Below are 17,907 nucleotides of genomic sequence, written 5' to 3'. Positions count from 1 at the left end.
ATGCTGCAGTTTAGATGACAATTTTAGTGAAAGGACACCTAAAAAGCTTACACAAGTTGGTGGAAAGCTATTCAGGTTATGTAAGAAATAGCTTGTTTAATGTTACATTAACTACCAAACTAACAAACTAGTTAGATGTTTAGCTATTGCAAATACACAACCAAACTTACTTAGGACAGAGAACTGGAGAGAAGATGTTAACAGAATGCAAAATACACCATCAGTCAAACATAGAGGTTTAAGCTTAATGGTTTGGGTTGTTTTGACCAAGGAAAAAATACCGAACCAATATAGTTACAATTCCACACTTTATCCATGCAATTCTGTCAGGGAAGTGGCTAAATTTAAACAATTACACAAGACAATGACCTAAAGCATACATACAAGCTCTGCAAGCGTTATTTAAACTGCAAACAGTTGTTATCAATCATTGCTTGGCCTACCCAGTCATGACACATAAATCATTTTGAACTGCTCTGGTGGTCTAATGAAGATCACCTTTGTTTTACAAGTGTTTTACAACAGGCAAGGTAAAATATTTTTGCTAAATGTTCATAGAAACTAATGGTCCAAATGCTAAGAGTGTATAAATTGTTATTCATGTTAAGGTAGGGTCTTTCAACGAAAATAAAGTTTACATTTACTTATGTACGTGTGATTTTATTTATTTATTTATTTTTATAAATTTGCAAAGATTTCAACCAATCTTCTTTAACATTGTCATTATGGGGTATTTTTGTAGACTTTTGAGAAAAATAATGAATATAATCCATTTTGGAATATGTCTGTAACATAACAAAATGTGGAATGCTATTTGTTTTGAATTAGATTTTAGTGGTTGCTATATATCACAATAAAGGGGAAAATATGCAGTTTATGGAAAACCAGCAAATGTCTTTGTTGTAGATTTGTCCAGTTTCATTTACAATTTCACATTGGCCCCTTCTTGCTATCCATGCTAAAATTGCAGGGGTGTGAACACGTGGTCAGAATAGCACCAGTTGCACAGCTCCCGATGTACTCGGGACAATGTCTTTTGGCACACAGACTTATGAAGGTCAGTGCTCCCTATGAGTGTGCGCATAACCTTGTGCTGCCATCTGCTGGCGTGTTACAAAACTAAAACATTTTAATATCACCGTGTAACCATTTTTAATCCATGTGAAATAGGCATAAATATCACTGTATAAGAATTTTATCAATTGGACAGGTTTCATTTAAATTTGCCGAAATAATTTTTAATAGAACACAGTGTTCAAGCAAACATGCATGTATTATCCTGGTTCTAAAAAGTTTGACACTAAGAAATTCCAATAAGTTCACTAATATGTGATATTTAAATCACAATGGAAGCGTGGGTGAAAAATAAAGAACATGTTCATTTCTAAACAAGTTGCAGGAAGTCAGTAAATTAGACACATTCCCCCAAAATTATACTTCAGTTCTAGGGTGGCCATGAAAAAGCTTTTGCTCTGCCACATGATGTCTGGCTTGTATGTGGTACCATGTTTTCTTATGTAAAAGTATTCAATACTAGTGGCAAATCTCTATATATGTAATAATTAATTAACACATTGCAGTGAGTTGGATTTCAGTGGTCCAGTGGAAGTTTTTATAACTAACCAAAGTAGTGTACAGAGTGAGATTTAGGACCCAACAATCTTACCTCATCTTTTGCATGGAACAGGAACTCGCTCCCATCTTTAGTTCTGGGATTAAAAAAAATAAATAGAATGCCATTATTAATGCCAAATACTACAAAAACTTATTTCTTACTGTAAAACCTGGCACTTATTTACATTTTAGTATATACTGTACTTGACCTAAACCCTGTTAAACACCCACATCAGTAGTGTTAACTAGGGTTAGCTAACCCTTACCCTAGAACTTCGTATTATTTACTTTGTAAATTACAGGATTCATGTCTGCATTGTATTTTTACGTTTTAGGTGTTAATATCGAAATCTGCGCCCTCAATTGTTTACTTAAGTGTGAAGACGTTTTTCTTCTTCTTGTAGCCAAGGTTGATGTCACAGGAACAGCTGCTTAGACTAAGATGTGGTTCATTGTTGTACGTAGATGTTATATTCTTTGAGTCCTTAAAGAAACCAAGTTCGCCTTTATTCAGTATGCAGTACAGGTTCACCCAAGATCTGCTGCAAAATGTAAAAATAAGAAAACACAAGCAAATGTTAGTATCCAAACATGTATCTAACTATTACTCACCTGCTAAAAGAGTGAAGGATATATCCTTAACAGAGCGATCAGACTGCTGTGAAGAAAATCACCATTTTACATTGCTGTACTTCTGTAACTTACCTTTGTGAAGAGGCAGGAGATCAGCCAGCAGCATAGAACAAACATGAAAGGGAAGAGATTTTTGATTAGGACAAGCAAGCAATGATGATGCGTCGATCATATTAATGCTATTGTGAGACTACCTGCCGTGAGAAAGTCATTTTCTATGCCATTTTCCATCCATCTGTTTTGATCATAAAAGCACATTGACTGAAACCTCACAAGTAAAGGGTTTCCATAAACAAAGGTTTTGGAATGTACAGGGTTTTACATTTTTGTTGATCTTGTGGGATTATTACAGATTGTGAAGTTTATAAAAAAAAAAATAATAATAAATAAAAAAACAGAAACCGTATTAGAAATTCTTATGGTTTCCACTACAATCATCATTACAAATCGTTAAAAACATTACCAAATGTTTTACATTAGTAGTGTGTTTGTGCACAGCAGAAAACATTATGATTAAATTGCAGAAACTATTGTAGGTACGTATTGGAATGTGGATGCTGAATGATGTCCTAATGCAAACCTTTACATGACCTTTAAGTATCTAGTCGATACAAACATACACTATGATCTACAAATTGCCAAAAAGGTTTTGTGAAATTTTGTGCCCACTAGACATAACATTCCACCAATACACGGCAACAAATTGCAGAGGATCTGTTTCTGATACACTATAAAAAAAATTAGTTGCTATTCAAGTTTCTCTAAATAAGAACATCAAGTGAAACAACACTGAAACCTGTAGACTTTGATTTGATGCACAAATCAGCATTATTGGTGTTGAGACATGTTGGAGATTGGTACTGTTCATAATTTTCAAAGGATGACTATTGAATAAGCTGTTCTTTTTATTCGTAAAACATCTGGATGGAAAACACTTTAAGAAGCACTCATTATGCAAGTATATAATTTTATGTATACAGGCATAAAGTAAAAGACAGCCGTATTTAATCTGTATAACAGGCTAGTTAATGAATGAAGCTCACATGCTGCTTGGCCTCAGAGGCAAAGTGTTGAAGGGGTGGGAACCACCAATATTTGCTCTGTACCGTACCTTACAAGCCGTGGAATCAAAAAAGCAGCAGCTGTTCGTCTTCTGCCAAAAGATGCTAACAGCTAGCATCAAGATGTCATGCAAGATGCAAACTGTGCTAATGGCACACTACTGTATATAGTACTGCAAGTGGGTCTAAATTAGGTATAGCTACATCAAGCTATTCAAACATGAAACATAGTGCAGACAAAATAAAATATTTTCTTAACTAGTCAGTTTTTTGTTCATTGCAAATGTTTTAGAAAAAATGACAAACTACCAAGCACTGGTGCACTAGTGGATGCTATTTTGGTGTTAGCATACAGGATAATCATGCTAAGCCCTGACTGGCATAACTGGAGCAATAGGTCAGTAGCATGCTTAGTTATGTTCATGCCCACAGGCTTTAAGTTAAATTAGCCCCACCTGTTGGAGCTTTTCTTCTGGCTCTCTATGTCTAACTTGCGGAAGAGGAAACCCTCACGCTGAGCATGATGGGAAGGTGGTTGTGGGACAGATGAGCTGCTCTGGGCAGGAGCAGAACGCGAACGTCGCGTCTCGCCCTGTGTACCATCTTTGAGCCGCGGCCGCCTGCGTGGTTTTGGTCGGTCTCGAGCTCGGGGTCGATCCAGACGCGACTTCTCTGGAACTCCATTTGGAACGCGAGGAATTTCCCCTCGAGCCTATTATTTTAACGACATTTTAATGAATTTTGTATATATGTATTATAACACTATAATGCATTCTAGCCTAGATTTACAAATTATATAACTATACAATTATATATTTATATATTATAGCATATGGTACTTAATGTATATTATTGTAGCACACAGATTATACAGTGCATCCGGAAAGTATTCACAATGATTTCACTTTTTCCGTTACAGCCTTATTCCAAAATGTACTAAATTCATTATTTTCCTTAAAATTGTACAAACATTAGCGCATAATTACAGCATAAAAGAAGTGTGCTTGAAATCTTTGCAACTTCATAAAAAAAAAAAAAACGGAAAAAAAAAAAATTCACGTTCATAAGTTTTCACAGCCTTTGCCATGACACTCAAAATTAAGCTCAGGTGCATCCTTTTTCCACTGATAATCCTTGAGATGGTTCTTGATGCTTTGTTCCCAAGCTTCACAGAGGGTTGCAGAGAGGGTGTCGCTCCGCTCCGCTCCAGACCTCCACAGAGGGCCCTGGGGACAGCCACCATGCTTCATCTGGCTTTACCCGACCTCCAAGGCATTCTACCAGGTGGCGGTCTGCCTCAAGTTCCACTGTGTCTGCCACTGGCACCCGACCTTCCCCATGTCCCGGCTCAAGGACGTGCATGACTTTCCAGTAATCCTGTTTGCTGGCTTTTGGATTTTTGGACTGTTTTTTTCGGCTCTGTTTTTGACATGTGTTTTTCCCCCTGCCTCTTTCTCATTAAAGACTGATTAAAATTACCTTGGAAAATACTGAATTTAATCCATTTTGGAAATATCTGTAACATAACAAAATGTGGGAAAAGTGAAACCGATGTGAATTCTTTCCAGATGCACTGCATAAAATAGTCCCTCATTTATGCAGTATTCTAATCAGCCAATCATGCTGTGCAATGCACAAAATCATGCAGATCCAGGTCAAAAGCTTTAGTTAATGTTCACATAAAACATTAGAATGAGGAAAACTTTTTCTCTGTGATATTATTCATGGCATGGTTTTTGGTACTAGTCTCTAGCGTTTACACAGAATTATGTAAAAATTAAACAGTACCCTGTGTAAAGAGGTTTTGCAGTCTGAAACATGTTGTTGATGAGAGAAATCAGAGGAAAATAATCACACTGATTAGAGGAGAGAATAAATCAAACTCAAATAAGCACTGGTGAGCAAGAAAGCATCTCAGAACACAGAACACAGTGCAGGCTACAACAGCAGAAGATACAGAGCAGACTACAACAGAATCTGATGCTATCATTGGCACAGACTCACTCAAAGCAAAAAAAAAAGCAGAATGTAATTAAATAATTGTATCTTATATCAATAAATACACTATTGCCAATAGAGTGTTTTGTGTGAAATCCCAGGAGATCAGCAGTTTTTGAAATACCCAGCCCAACTGGTACCAAAAGCAATGTCACAATTAAAGTCAAAGAGATTTTTTTGTTTGTTTGAGGTAAACATTTATTGAACCACTTGACCTGCACCAGAATTTTATGTATTATGCTGCATGACTGGCTCATTGGATAAGTGCTTAATTAAGTTGGTGTACCAGTTTTCCAATTAGTATGCATGTTCCAGTTGGTATGTATGCAATTACGAACCGAACAAACCCATACACACAAATGTTAAACATAACGGGAATTCACCTGTGCAGCTTCTCGCTCTTGAAGCTGTTCCACGATGTCAGCTAAGGTAGACCGTTTCTCTCTGCAGTTAATTAAGAAATTAAGAAATTGTCATTTGATTAACTAAGGTTTAACAATACTATATATATTATACACAAAATGTATTTCATTAATTAATTTAATGAATTTAATGTCTCAACTATATGATATTTTCAAGTTACGATGAGGTCATCACAACACATCTCCATCGTCAGTCAGTCCAGCTCTTTAATTAACTGATTTGCAAATTGGCTTTCAAGTTCATCCATACAAGAAAAAACTTTCTGTCACTCTAAAAAGTGCTGTTGTGTTTGTAATCAGAGACGCTACAAAGCTAGTGTAAAAAAACGAATGTTATATGCACAGTGAGCTAAAAGTGGTGCATGATGATACAACTGAAATCAGATGCTGCTGAGCTTCATTTACAATTAAACTGTGGTGATATGGAAATGTAATACTCTGCTGTCTCACCCTCCTCCTGATCGTCTATCTGATGGTTCTTTTGCCGTCTCATGTTCGCTGCTTTCTTGTTTCTCAAGCCGATGTCTGTCTTTTCGCCGAGTTTCGAATACTTCCTGTTCACTGGAAGTCTGTCTCTCTAGCCTCTTTTCTCTCTCTGCCCTTTCCCTCCACACTTCTTGAGGAAGCTCATCTCTTCTTGCCTGAATCAGCTGTTCATTAGAAAGCTGACGTTCAACACGCAAGTCCTTCCCATGAGGGCGTTGCTGCTCCACCTGCAATTCTATGCGACTGCCTCCACTGCATCCCGGCTCCTGAAGCACCACCTCCGCCATTACGTTCACGTCTTTAATGGGGTGCACTGTTTTGATCTGAGTGCTTTTATGGTCTGTGGCCGTTCCAAGGCCTGCAGCGACCCCCAAGACACCAGTGTTTCTTGCCTCCTGAATTCGCAATGTGGCAGGACCACTAACAATTGGTGTATAATTTAAGACTGTTGAGCCAAGTCTCCGAGATGCAAGTGGTGGCGATGCCTGAGCCACGTTTCGTTCACTGCAATAGTCTCCCTGCTCATAAATAGTCTGTTTGTGAAGGGATGAAGGGCTGCTACGTGCTGGAGATGAATCCTGAGGGTCCAGAAAAACCTTACGACCGAGCAATGGAGTTGGAGGCAGCTTACTTTGTTCTGCCTTCATCTTCTCCACCTGCATGAGAGAGATGATATACGAATGCTGTTATTGGTCTAATTATTTGAAAAAAGCAAGATCATGTACTAAGGATGGATGGATATACCCTCACTAAAGGTTCCTTAGATAACCCATCCAAATTACACAATTGAGGGAGCAACCTAATTCATATGTCAATTTTTCATATTATTGACAAGCTGGTGAGTGCATGAATACACCATGAGAATAGGAAAGGCTTGAATGCTCGACCCCAAATCAATTATTCTAACTGGTCGCTTTTATGCTGTGATGAAACATTTCTGCCCTGATGGGAGTGGTGCCTTCCAGAATTACCCTCACTCCCAACCTCATGAAGGCTCAGTGAATGGTTTTAATATTTATATGCTGTGGCTTTCATATTCATACACCTGTGCAAAATTTCAAATTGATTTGTTGGAAAGTGCTCTTCAACACCATCATCAAAACTCCAACCTAGTTAATAAATATTCAAACTCTTCCTCACTCAAGATCAGCTTCATAGACAGGTAAGATCTATGAATCTATGAGGCTTGTGGTGTTTCAGCACCTTAGTCAAGAAACTGGTTTGGCTTAAATTTGTCACCCGTGTGTATGTTGAACTTTTGCAATTTTTTTCTATTTGTTTAATAAGAGCCGGCTTTGTTTAATGCCTAACTTTAAGGAACAATTAAAAAGGGGGAGTGGTGGCTCCAGCGGTTAAGGCGCTGGGTTGCCGATCGGAAGGTCTGTGGTTCGAGCCCCGGTATCGCCAGGCTGCCACTCTTGGGCCCTTGAGCAAGGCCCTTAACCCTCTATGCTCCGGGGGTCCCTTACGAGGGAAATATCAAGGTCCGTGACGTCGGAGTGACGTGGGGCCGCCTTCCCGTGGGCTCACCACCTGCAGGAGGGACCGTAAGGGGCGGTGCTGTGAGGATTGGGCAGCAGTCAAAGGCGGGGTATGCCTGCTTAGACTGCTGCCCCCGCGACCCGAATTACCACTCAACCCAAAGGTTGCTAATAGCAATAGCAAGATAATTCCAAATATTGTTAAAAGTAAATATTGTTGCTGCTAAAATGAAAAAAAAAAAAAAAAAAGCAAAAGTACATTTATTTCAAATTATATATAATGCAAACCAATGTATACATTGCCATTTTGCTTGGTTTGTTTGAGCTCACCGTAGTGAGGCGGCGTAACGAGCTGAATCTTTCCTCCCAGGTTGAAGCTGCTTTTCTAAAGGCCTCATGACGGCGAATGAGCTGCTCTACTTCATCTACGCTGCGACCAAGTTCCTGATTGAACAAAAACGCCTCCTGAGATGAAAGCCAGGATTCTGCGACCACTGCCTCCTGAGCAAACTGATGAATTTCTAACACTGAGACAGTGGAAGGAAACATACAGACAAAAACGCACAGACAGGGAAGTGGTAGCAACAGAGAAAGAGAGGTAGAGAGAGTTGAAGGTATACATTTATACATTGTTTATTATTATTACTCTATGGTGTAATGACTCACTGTGCTGTAGTTCCTCCCAGTGTTTATCCCATTTCTCTGTCAGCTCTCTCTGCTTGGCCAAAACTTTCTCCAGTTTCTCTTTAATCTACAACACAAAGTGATGTCATTAAGTTGAAGACATTCCCCAATGTTAATGTTCCACATTAAGGATCACTATAATCATGGTATTAAACATTTCTGCAGTGCAAAAATAAAACAATAACAGTAGAATATATATTCATTCTTGCTGACAGTGAAATTTTACACCACCAAATAATGTAATTCTAATACTGTTTTGTGGTTCAAATTATGAACATATTGTCTTGTTTTTTTTATTGTACCTTGTTTTTATATGGATATTGCTGTAAATAATACTGCCCCTCCTATCAGTTAAGCCTATATCCGCTATATGGATAAAAGTATTGGGACACCTGACCTTTTCTGCTATATGTGATTCTTCTCCAAACCACAAAGCTGGAGGCACACAATTGTATAGGATGCCTTTAAATGCGGTATAATTAAATTGTTTGTTTACTTAAACATGAAAACCCAAGCCTGTTCCAGCATTGCAATGCCCCTGTGCCCAAAGTGGGCTCTATGAAGATATGGTTTACATGCTTTGGAGAGGAAGATATTAAGTGGCCTGAAGTAGAGCTCTGATCTCAACCCTACTAAACACCTTTGGGATGAACATTGACTGCACCCCAGGTCTCCTCATTTACTTCAGTACCTGCCTTTACTAACACCCTTATGGCTGATATACACAAATGTACACAAGCACAATCTAAAATCTAGTGGAACATCTTTCCAGAAAAATGGAGGGAATTAAAAGAGCAAAGTTTAACTAAATGTGTAATGTGATGCTTAAAAATCACATAGCATACTTATGACCAGGTGTCTGCAAACTTTTGGCAATATAGTGTATTCATTTGCATTACATTTACATTTATTGCAGGTTATAAACTTAAACTTCTGATCAGAAATGAGAATTGACTCAAATCCAACACTGTCTTTAGGAATTAACTCATTATAATGTTTAAAACGTTATCTGTTACCTCATCTGATGCTTGGTTTCTGGTAGCCAGCAGTGTCTTTCCCATTTCTATACACTGCACCATGTTCTTATTTCGTGCCTCCACTTCACTCTTGAGGCCCTGATGGTAATTCATGAGCACCTCGACAGATGAGACATCCCTGAAAAACGAAGCAGATAATTAGATCTAAGACCACCGAGAGAGAAACAAGTACACAGACCAGTGGCATTTTAGGCGCAGGGTGTACTAAAAAAGATCAAATTCAGACTTGGACAAGGATATAGCTATTTTTCTGGTTCTCATATTCTTGTAAAGGGAATCATTTGTGTGCTTTTATATAAATGAAAGAAACTTTTAGGTGCCCTATTGCATTTTAAACACTAGACGCCTTTGTTTTAGGTGGCATTCTTTTACCACTTTAGGCATATTTGTAACCTTTGGGTTTTGAAAATGGATAGTCTTTATTGTTATTATATGACTGCATTGTTACCACTGCTGGATTTGGTTTTTGCATTTACATTTAAGTCATTTGGCAGATGCCTTTATCCAGTGCTTTATAATTATCGCATTTATACAACTGAACAGTTAGGGGCCTTGCTCAAGGGCCAATCAATGGAAGTTTGGTGGTGCTTTACCACTTCTATCTGTGTGGTAAAATTTATCAAAGAATTAATCAGAAGATTGTTGTTTGGTTACTAATATAGAGCAACTAGTCTACAAGTGACAAGGTTTATGTAGCAAACATCTCATCCAAAATGATTTCCATGCATACTCCAAAAACTGGCTTTTTAGTATTGTGATATTGTTAAGCAAAAGCTCATAAAAAATATTTTCTATCTAAAACTTGTGTAAAATAGCAGGGATAGGTCATATCTAATGCTTTATTAATTCAGCATGAAATGATGGTGTTGGATGTAGTAAAAAAGGAGGAAAACTACTGCAGAAAATTCTAGCTGCTCAATATTTAATATGGCTGCTTTATTACATTATAGTATTATGTTTAGAAATGTTATGTTTAGAAATATAATAATGTTTATCGATTGCAGCCAAATCGGTTTTGGCTGTAATCAGTAAGTGTGATATAAGCCGAACATTGTGAATATTAAACTTTTCACTTTTTAAATGACATTTATCTTTGCCAATCTATGTAACACTGTATTATATAACAAAGAAAAAAAAAATAATGTATGTATAAATGGCTATTTAACTTTATGCAGATAAATGCACATTTCTTTTCTTTATGTAAGTATGTATGCTCTCTTGCTGCACCTGGGTTTCTCTCCTGTCCCTATCTGGCAGATGATGCTTTCCATCCACATCAACTGATCACGCACTATGCTGAAGAATCGCAGTTTATCTGATGCTGTGGTTATCTGCACACGGCATTCCTCACAGGACATGATTAGCTCCTTCCATGCTCGCATCACTTCATATTCCTGCATGGCGATGGCTTCTGCCTTCTCTCCTGCATAAACGGTACGAAGCTGAGCGGCATTTTCCTGTAACTGTCTCACCTAAGTAAAGAAGACACAACACCCAGAAACAGGAATACATATACAGTACAAACTACCAGGCAGCATTTAAGATTTTGTCAGCAGCATTCGCAATAAATGATGAACAAAAAAAACCTTTCCTAGACTCACCTGTCCAACTAACAGCTGAATGTCATGTTCAAATGTGCTCATGAGTCTCTGAAGTGAGCTAGTGTTTACTGTGCCATCCTGGCACTCTCGCACTTCGGGTAATCTGCGGTGTTTGTCAGCTATCTGTGTTATCACCTGTGACATACACAATGAATTTAGACAAATTTCTATTTCCAGTGTTTATCCATTACAACCATTAACACTTTTATTGATACATAAACCATATCCACTACAATATAATACACTACATTGACAAAAGTATTGGGAAACCAGAATTTACCTCTCTGCAGTCAGAAAAAAATTTGTGAAGCTGGTGTGAAGCAGCAAGCATTTGTGCTCTGGTTTCCATCAGCTCCATCAGTTCAGCCCATGATTCATTTACCCCATCCTTCCATTCAGCAATGATGGCGGCATCTGCATGTCCAAAATCAATCAACTCATCCACCATCTGATTAATAGCCATCACTCGCTCCTGACCCATATTTCCTGTCTCTGAGGAAAACTCAGTGAACTTTTCCTGTAGGATCTGAACAAAAGCATCAGTCATTATATAGACTATTACAATGGTCTTTGTTATATGGCTCAATGTATTATTCATAAATCAGTAACGTGATCATGTCAGACTTTGCTCTTATGATATACCATTGTATGCAAAAAGGTTCCATTTTTACTTCATCAGGCCATAGCACTTGTTCCCAAAATGCCTCAAGCCTATTTAGATGTGTTTTTTTGCATACTTCACACTGTATATACTGATTTTTGTGACGAAGTCACAATGTTTTTTTCTGCTGATGATTCTTCCATGCCGATCTTGTTTGTCCAGTGCTGCAGGGTGGAATAGTGCTACACCACTCCGAATTTAATTCCCGCAGATCTTTGTTGTATTATGCTTAGCGTTTTGCTTATCTAACCAGCATATAGGTAATTCTAATGGAACTTCCAGATCTTCCTTTAAAGTGCAAAGTTTTCCTTTTGGAAATTGTGGCATGCTGATAACTTTTTTGCTTTATTTTCAGTTCTATTACCAGCTGCTTAGAAGAGCTTTTGGCCTTTAATGTTATCAAAAGATTTGAAGAATCACAGAAATTGTTACATGCTGGAACTCTTACTTCTAACAACAATTTTTAACTTACCTAACAAGTCCTAATATTGAGGAGCTTGTTCAAGATTAAAAAGCTCAATTTCCTATATTCCACAATTACAATTTAATTTGTTTCTATTATTTAAGTTATTCACATATAAAATACCTGTTCATTACACTTTGGAATGTGTGTTATTTGGAGTGGATGCGCTTGCTTGATTTCACTTTAGAAACCAACAAAATATGTAATTTGTCTTGAGGGGCTCGAACTTTTTTTCATGTAATTCTTGCAGACATACAGAACAGAAAGTCAGTGAATGGGAAATATAAAAAAAAATGCATATACTCTAGGGATGCACTAGCTATTATTCTTTTACTGTACTGTAACTGCTGAGAACATTATTTTTGTTGCTGCAGTGTTACCGTGACATGTTCATAGTCCTGCCCGAGTTCGGTAGAGCTGGCTGAGATCTCTCGCTCAGCAATCCATTGCTCAAGTTCTTCCACCTCTCTGTGCAGCTGAAAAAGCCAGTACTGCTGTTCCAACCGGCACTTCCTTTCTTCCACTAAATCTTTCAATGACACGTAGAGCCGGTCGATCTGAGACTGGCGTTTACTGATCTGATCACTGCGGATTAAACACATACACATATTTCCATGAACTCCTGTTCCAGTCTGTGAGATCACAAAATTTATGGAAACATATAGTTACAAATATATGATCTGAATTTTTGTATTCTTAACCTAATCATTTCCTGTAATACATCTTTATGAAAAGAGAATTATTTACACAAATCCTCAAGACTGCCAATAGGGGACCAGCCAGAATAAAAATTTGGGTTGTGCATTTTTGTCATTTTGTCAAACTTATAAGATCCACATAATGAAACACACCTGGTACACCAAAAGTCTACGCAATCTTTTCTACTGTACGTCCATATTCCACTACACAATCACTGAACTGCCCTTCTTGGGGTTTATCTAGCCATCTCTGCCTGTGTGTGTGTTGCATTCACGGTACACATCTGACGCTGGAGAAGATTAGTCACTTTGCATATCTAACCCTGTATCACAATTTTTCATTTAGGGCATCTGTTTTGTTTTCTGGTTTCATATAGCTTTTTAAAAAAAGGTATAAACAGGTAGATGTACAAACACACACCTGTCTGGATGGCTGAGCTCCAGTAATTGTCTGCACTGTTGTGATAATAATCCAATGGTTTCAGCATAATCCTCGATTGACTGCTCCAAAGATAACTGTTTTTTTAGCAGCTGCAGCGTACTCGTTTCATCCTGACAGAAGAAAAAGATGTTATGCTTAGAGCTTTTACAGGCATAGCAGTGCTGACATGCCAAGATATATCATTGGCAGCCAGTCTGTAATCTGTGAGCAATAGCTCTTATTTGTTAGGCATTTTACCACAAAAAAATAATTAAAACACACAAAAAAAACCCACACACATCATCACTCATGTATATACTCCTCTATTATTTCAAATTGTATTTTGAATGAGTTCTCCTTTTAAACTGTTTATAATAGTAATAACACTTGTGTTTTACATTCAGTTCACTCAACTATTACTGTTCTTTATATCCAAACTTATTGTGTGAAAATCTTTATTTTTACATATATTGTTTCCTGCCCTGACTGATTTTTATTTTTCTGAAAGAACATGCACTTGCATGCAAACACGTTTTTATGCTCTGTGTGAAATGTATGTACGGTGTGTCTCAGTGCATTGTTCCTGCACTACCTTTCCTTTCTCCTCATTCATCATGTGTAGCTCCTGTTCGCTGAGCCATGCCTCCACCTCAGTAATGTCACTGTAGTACTGTTGAGCATGATACATGGAGTCTAAATGCTGTTGTTTATGCTCTGTCTCGGCCCACAGTGCCGCCCATAGGCCTTGCAGATCCTCCATTAACGCGCTCACACACTCCGCCTCGGCCGTGCGCACTGATGAGAACAGGCTCGCTCTTTCCATCACCTCTTCCACATGCCCCCGGTGGCTCTCCAGCTCCCTTTGCAGGTTCTGAAAGGGAGAAACATACTGTGCTGTTAGAAATGTGCTGATATCTGCTAATGTGATATGCCACTATACAATATTCAACACTAGCACTGTGTTCCACTCAGGTGGAAGCTGCACGGTCAGTTTTTGTGGTTCCAAGAGAAAGTCAAAAAGATCCAATTCAAAAAATACCCAGGATAAAATTTGTCCTTGTAAGGACAAAAGAAATGAGCAGGCTGCATTGCCTTTGACTTTAAGACTGTGCCCTTCATAACTTTAAATCCAAGAGACCAAGGGGGGGTGTAGAGTTACCTGATTTTTCTTCATGAGCTGCTGCACAGCCTGTAAACTACTCCCGGATTCCTGTGACATAGCGAGTGGAATGCGCTCTTGCACCCAAAGCTGAAAACACACAAATATGACCATGTTCACACATTTCATTCTAAATATATTTAAAAGTGGCAAATGATCTATGTATCTTTTACATTGATCTTGTTTTCAACTGCATATCCTGTTTGATATTCCAAAGTGTTGTCATAAAACCACTGCATCTCAAGTAAGTAAGGGGTTTATTACCAGCAGTTTTTCCCCCTTTTTATAACCTAAATGTGGCATTAATTGGAGCTAATTTTCTTTATAATAATAATAATTGAATCCAATTTTTTTCCTTTATAATAATAATAATAATAATAATAATAATAATAATAATAATAATAATAAAAATAATAATGTTAACAAACCCATTACAGTGAAAAATATATGAATGCATGCAATATACTAATGAGAAGATTTTTGTAAATCGTTTTGATTATTCGTGTAAATCAAATGTTAAAAACCAATATGTTAATGCTAAAGGAGAGGTATAGGATGCAAGAGTACCATTTGTAACAATTAGATTTTTGCATCTTTGAGAAACAGGCTTTCTGATAAACACACCAAATGCTCGCTCGATCACTCTCCACATTATAGAAGCAAGTTAGCTGTAAATGTTCAGAATATAGACTGCTGTTATAAGTGTCTCACAAACTCACAATTTCATCCTGCAGGTCACGGCGCACTTGGTGCACTTCTTTGGATGCGAGCAGGACTCTTCGTCTCTCCTTCAGAGGCTCGATGAGACGTACGATCCGTGCCTCTACTTCAGCCTGACGCACAGACACCGAGTCTGCCATCACACACTCCTCAGGGAGAGAGGATGACTGAAGTTGCAGATCACACACTTCATTACACCACTCCTCCATTTGTCGCTCCATCATCTGAGCAAGAGAGAGAGAGAGAGCGAGAGAGAGAGAGAGAGAGAGAGAGAGAGAGAGAGAGAGAGAGAGAGAGAGAGAGAGAGAGAGGGCAGAATAATTAGTCATATTTTTTTTTTTACTTAGCCAAGGCTAAAATAATGCTTAATTGTAACAACCCATTAAAGTGAAAAGCGAGCTAGTGCCAAAAGGTGCTATGGCTAAGAAAGGAAGGAAAGAAAGAAAAGAAAGAAAGAAAAAAGGACTAAATAACTACTGTATGTGTAAAACAAGCACATTATATAATATAAATAAATAAATCCACTCCAAATGTACACACATAATGTCTTTTGTACAGGCCAATGGTGGACAGTAAGGAAGTAAATTTAAGCAGCTTTTCACGTATTTCCCTTTGGGGAGACTTTAACTTCACTACATTTCAAAGTCAAATGTCTTACGTTCCTACAGTCGTTCCTTTTTATATATGAGTGAAAAAAAAAACTAGTCAAGCATGTTTAAGCCACCAATCAGGGTAGAGCGTGCGCTCTGTTTTAGATAGATAGATATCAGTGTTTGATTAATCAGTATCATTCTACTAATAGTTTAGTGTGCTAAGGGAAACATTAGAGTTTTTTCACATAAACTGAGTTGATTAATTGTGAGCCTTGTGACAAACATGACAATCGGAACATTATAGCCATAAGAAATTATAGTACTTTGGATACTTAAGTACATTTGTAAAAGGGTCTACATAGATGTGAATGTATCATGAGTTGTTTAAAGGGGTTCTGATAAAAGACTGATGCAACATGGGTGGCATAACGAGGAAGGAAGATTATGTAGAAATACTGCAGCAAGACCTTCAGACATCACACAGAAAGTTAGTCTTAAATTTGGTCTTAAATGGGTCATCCTGCAGGACAATGGGCCCACAGAATACCTAACAATATGGCTTAAAAGCAACAAAGTGAAAGTTTTTGTATGGCCATCACAAAGGCCTGACCTGGATCTCATAGAAAAATTGTGAACTTAATATACTAAGGTTTACTCCATTTGTGTCAGTAGAAATGAACATATTTATGTAAGAAACTCATGGACGGCCACCAAAATCTCTGATTCAAGTTTGTAAACTGTAATTAAAAGGCCATGGCTCCAAATACAGTCCAAGTATATGTAAAAAGTTCACCCACTAAAAAGCTAAAAACCATATCTGCTCATCCCTGGATCCTTTACTATGCAAGATTTTACAACTCATTCACAAACTACAGTAGCTGCAGTGAAGGTATGAGAACTTCTCAGCATTCACTTGATAAGAGTTGTAGGATGACCTGAAAGTAACAGTAAGAACAACAGACAGAGAAGAGTATGCAACTTTACCGCAACCAATCTAAGTCTCTATATCTCAGGGAAAACCCATCTAAAATATAATAGAAGCACAGAAATGTGCAACTAAAAGGATATTGACGAAATATATATATATATATTGACGAAATAAAATATATTATATATATTTTACCTACATACTCTGATCACACAAATTAGAAATAGAACATTCTGGTAAAATTCATCTTGCCAGGTTTGCAGCAGGACAACCATGATCCTGAGGGCGGTGAAATATGAAGGAGAAAACATTATGACATGGGGCATTTTCTCCGCAAACATGGAAGGAATTGTGTACAGGAATACATTAGTGGATCATTTTTACCTTATTGGTCTTTTTTTATCATACATTACGAATACAAAGTTAAGACATAATGTGTGTATATGTTAAGTGGATATACACACTGGAGGTATACTCATAGACCCAACTAGAACTGGCATAAATTACAAAGGAAACTAAAAAAGGAAAGAAAAATATATGAAAACATAAAAGATATAATAGAAGGAAAGAAAATAGCGATGAAAGAAAGAGAGGCAAGAAAATGAACACAACAAAAAAAAATCAAAGGTGCTACAGTACCGCCGATGGATTGATTGATGGATGGATGTGGATGGAGGAATGAAACTCAAACTGAACTCAGATCAGCTGTAAAGCAGCGCCATGCTGTCAGAGAAAAACCAACAACCAGCCAGGTCAATTTAATTTACATCAAAAACTCATATTAAACTATTTGCATAATAATAAGCTCGCACGGAATTAAAATCCATTAAATAAATGTGAAGAAAAAGGAAAAAGAAGGATCGTTGTAAAAACTAGGCCTGCAACTAATTATTATTTTGACTACTAATTAGATCAATAAATCTATTTTTTAATGAACCAAATTGTTGAAATCAATTAAATACCAAAAAACAATGCTATTTAAAATATATTTTTGTGCAGCATTTCAATCACCAAATACTAGGAAAGAAGTCTTACCCAAATATCATCTCTATAACACAAAAAGACAACATTCCTAACTGTTCATTTTACATCAAATTTACCCTATGACTTTTTGTCATAATAACTAGTAATCTTTTGGCCAAAATAGCATGAGCTTTGCTTTTTTTATAAATAATAAAAGATAAATATGACCATAAAAGTAAGATACAGCTAAAAAGCCAGATAAATTGGGAGAACTCAATACGCAG

The 17,907-nt window shown here is 37.3% G+C and overlaps 1 protein-coding gene across 6 annotated transcripts in view; it reads right to left on the bottom strand.

Moving 5' to 3' along the window:
- The window catches only part of sptbn4b (spectrin, beta, non-erythrocytic 4b), a 73,580-nt gene that overhangs the window by 3,435 nt on the left and 52,238 nt on the right, over positions 1–17,907 (bottom strand). For 2 of the 6 annotated variants that reach the window (XM_083552561.1, XM_083552564.1), the window contains 16 exons: positions 15,139–15,363; positions 14,420–14,509; positions 13,853–14,131; positions 13,261–13,391; positions 12,522–12,726; positions 11,298–11,543; positions 11,018–11,152; positions 10,644–10,888; positions 9,396–9,534; positions 8,362–8,446; positions 8,026–8,222; positions 6,179–6,870; positions 5,690–5,750; positions 3,764–4,020; positions 1,986–2,156; positions 1,667–1,709 (listed from right to left, as the gene is read on the bottom strand). In XM_083552561.1, coding sequence (XP_083408687.1) covers positions 1,667–1,709; positions 1,986–2,156; positions 3,764–4,020; positions 5,690–5,750; positions 6,179–6,870; positions 8,026–8,222; positions 8,362–8,446; positions 9,396–9,534; positions 10,644–10,888; positions 11,018–11,152; positions 11,298–11,543; positions 12,522–12,726; positions 13,261–13,391; positions 13,853–14,131; positions 14,420–14,509; positions 15,139–15,363 — 3,201 coding nt within the window. Of the gene's footprint in view, positions 1–1,666; positions 1,710–1,985; positions 3,401–3,763; positions 4,021–5,689; positions 5,751–6,178; positions 6,871–8,025; positions 8,223–8,361; positions 8,447–9,395; positions 9,535–10,643; positions 10,889–11,017; positions 11,153–11,297; positions 11,544–12,521; positions 12,727–13,260; positions 13,392–13,852; positions 14,132–14,419; positions 14,510–15,138; positions 15,364–17,907 lie in introns of those variants that run through there. The other 4 variants (XR_014535423.1, XM_083552562.1, XR_014535422.1 and 1 more) reach the window with 4 other exon arrangements.

This window comes from Silurus aristotelis (assembly GCF_946808225.1).
Source record: "Silurus aristotelis genome assembly, chromosome: 10".
In the NCBI taxonomy this organism is placed as follows: Eukaryota; Metazoa; Chordata; class Actinopteri; order Siluriformes; family Siluridae; genus Silurus; species Silurus aristotelis.
Note: the sequence above shows the minus strand (reverse complement) of the source record. Positions and strands in the feature narration are given on the sequence as shown.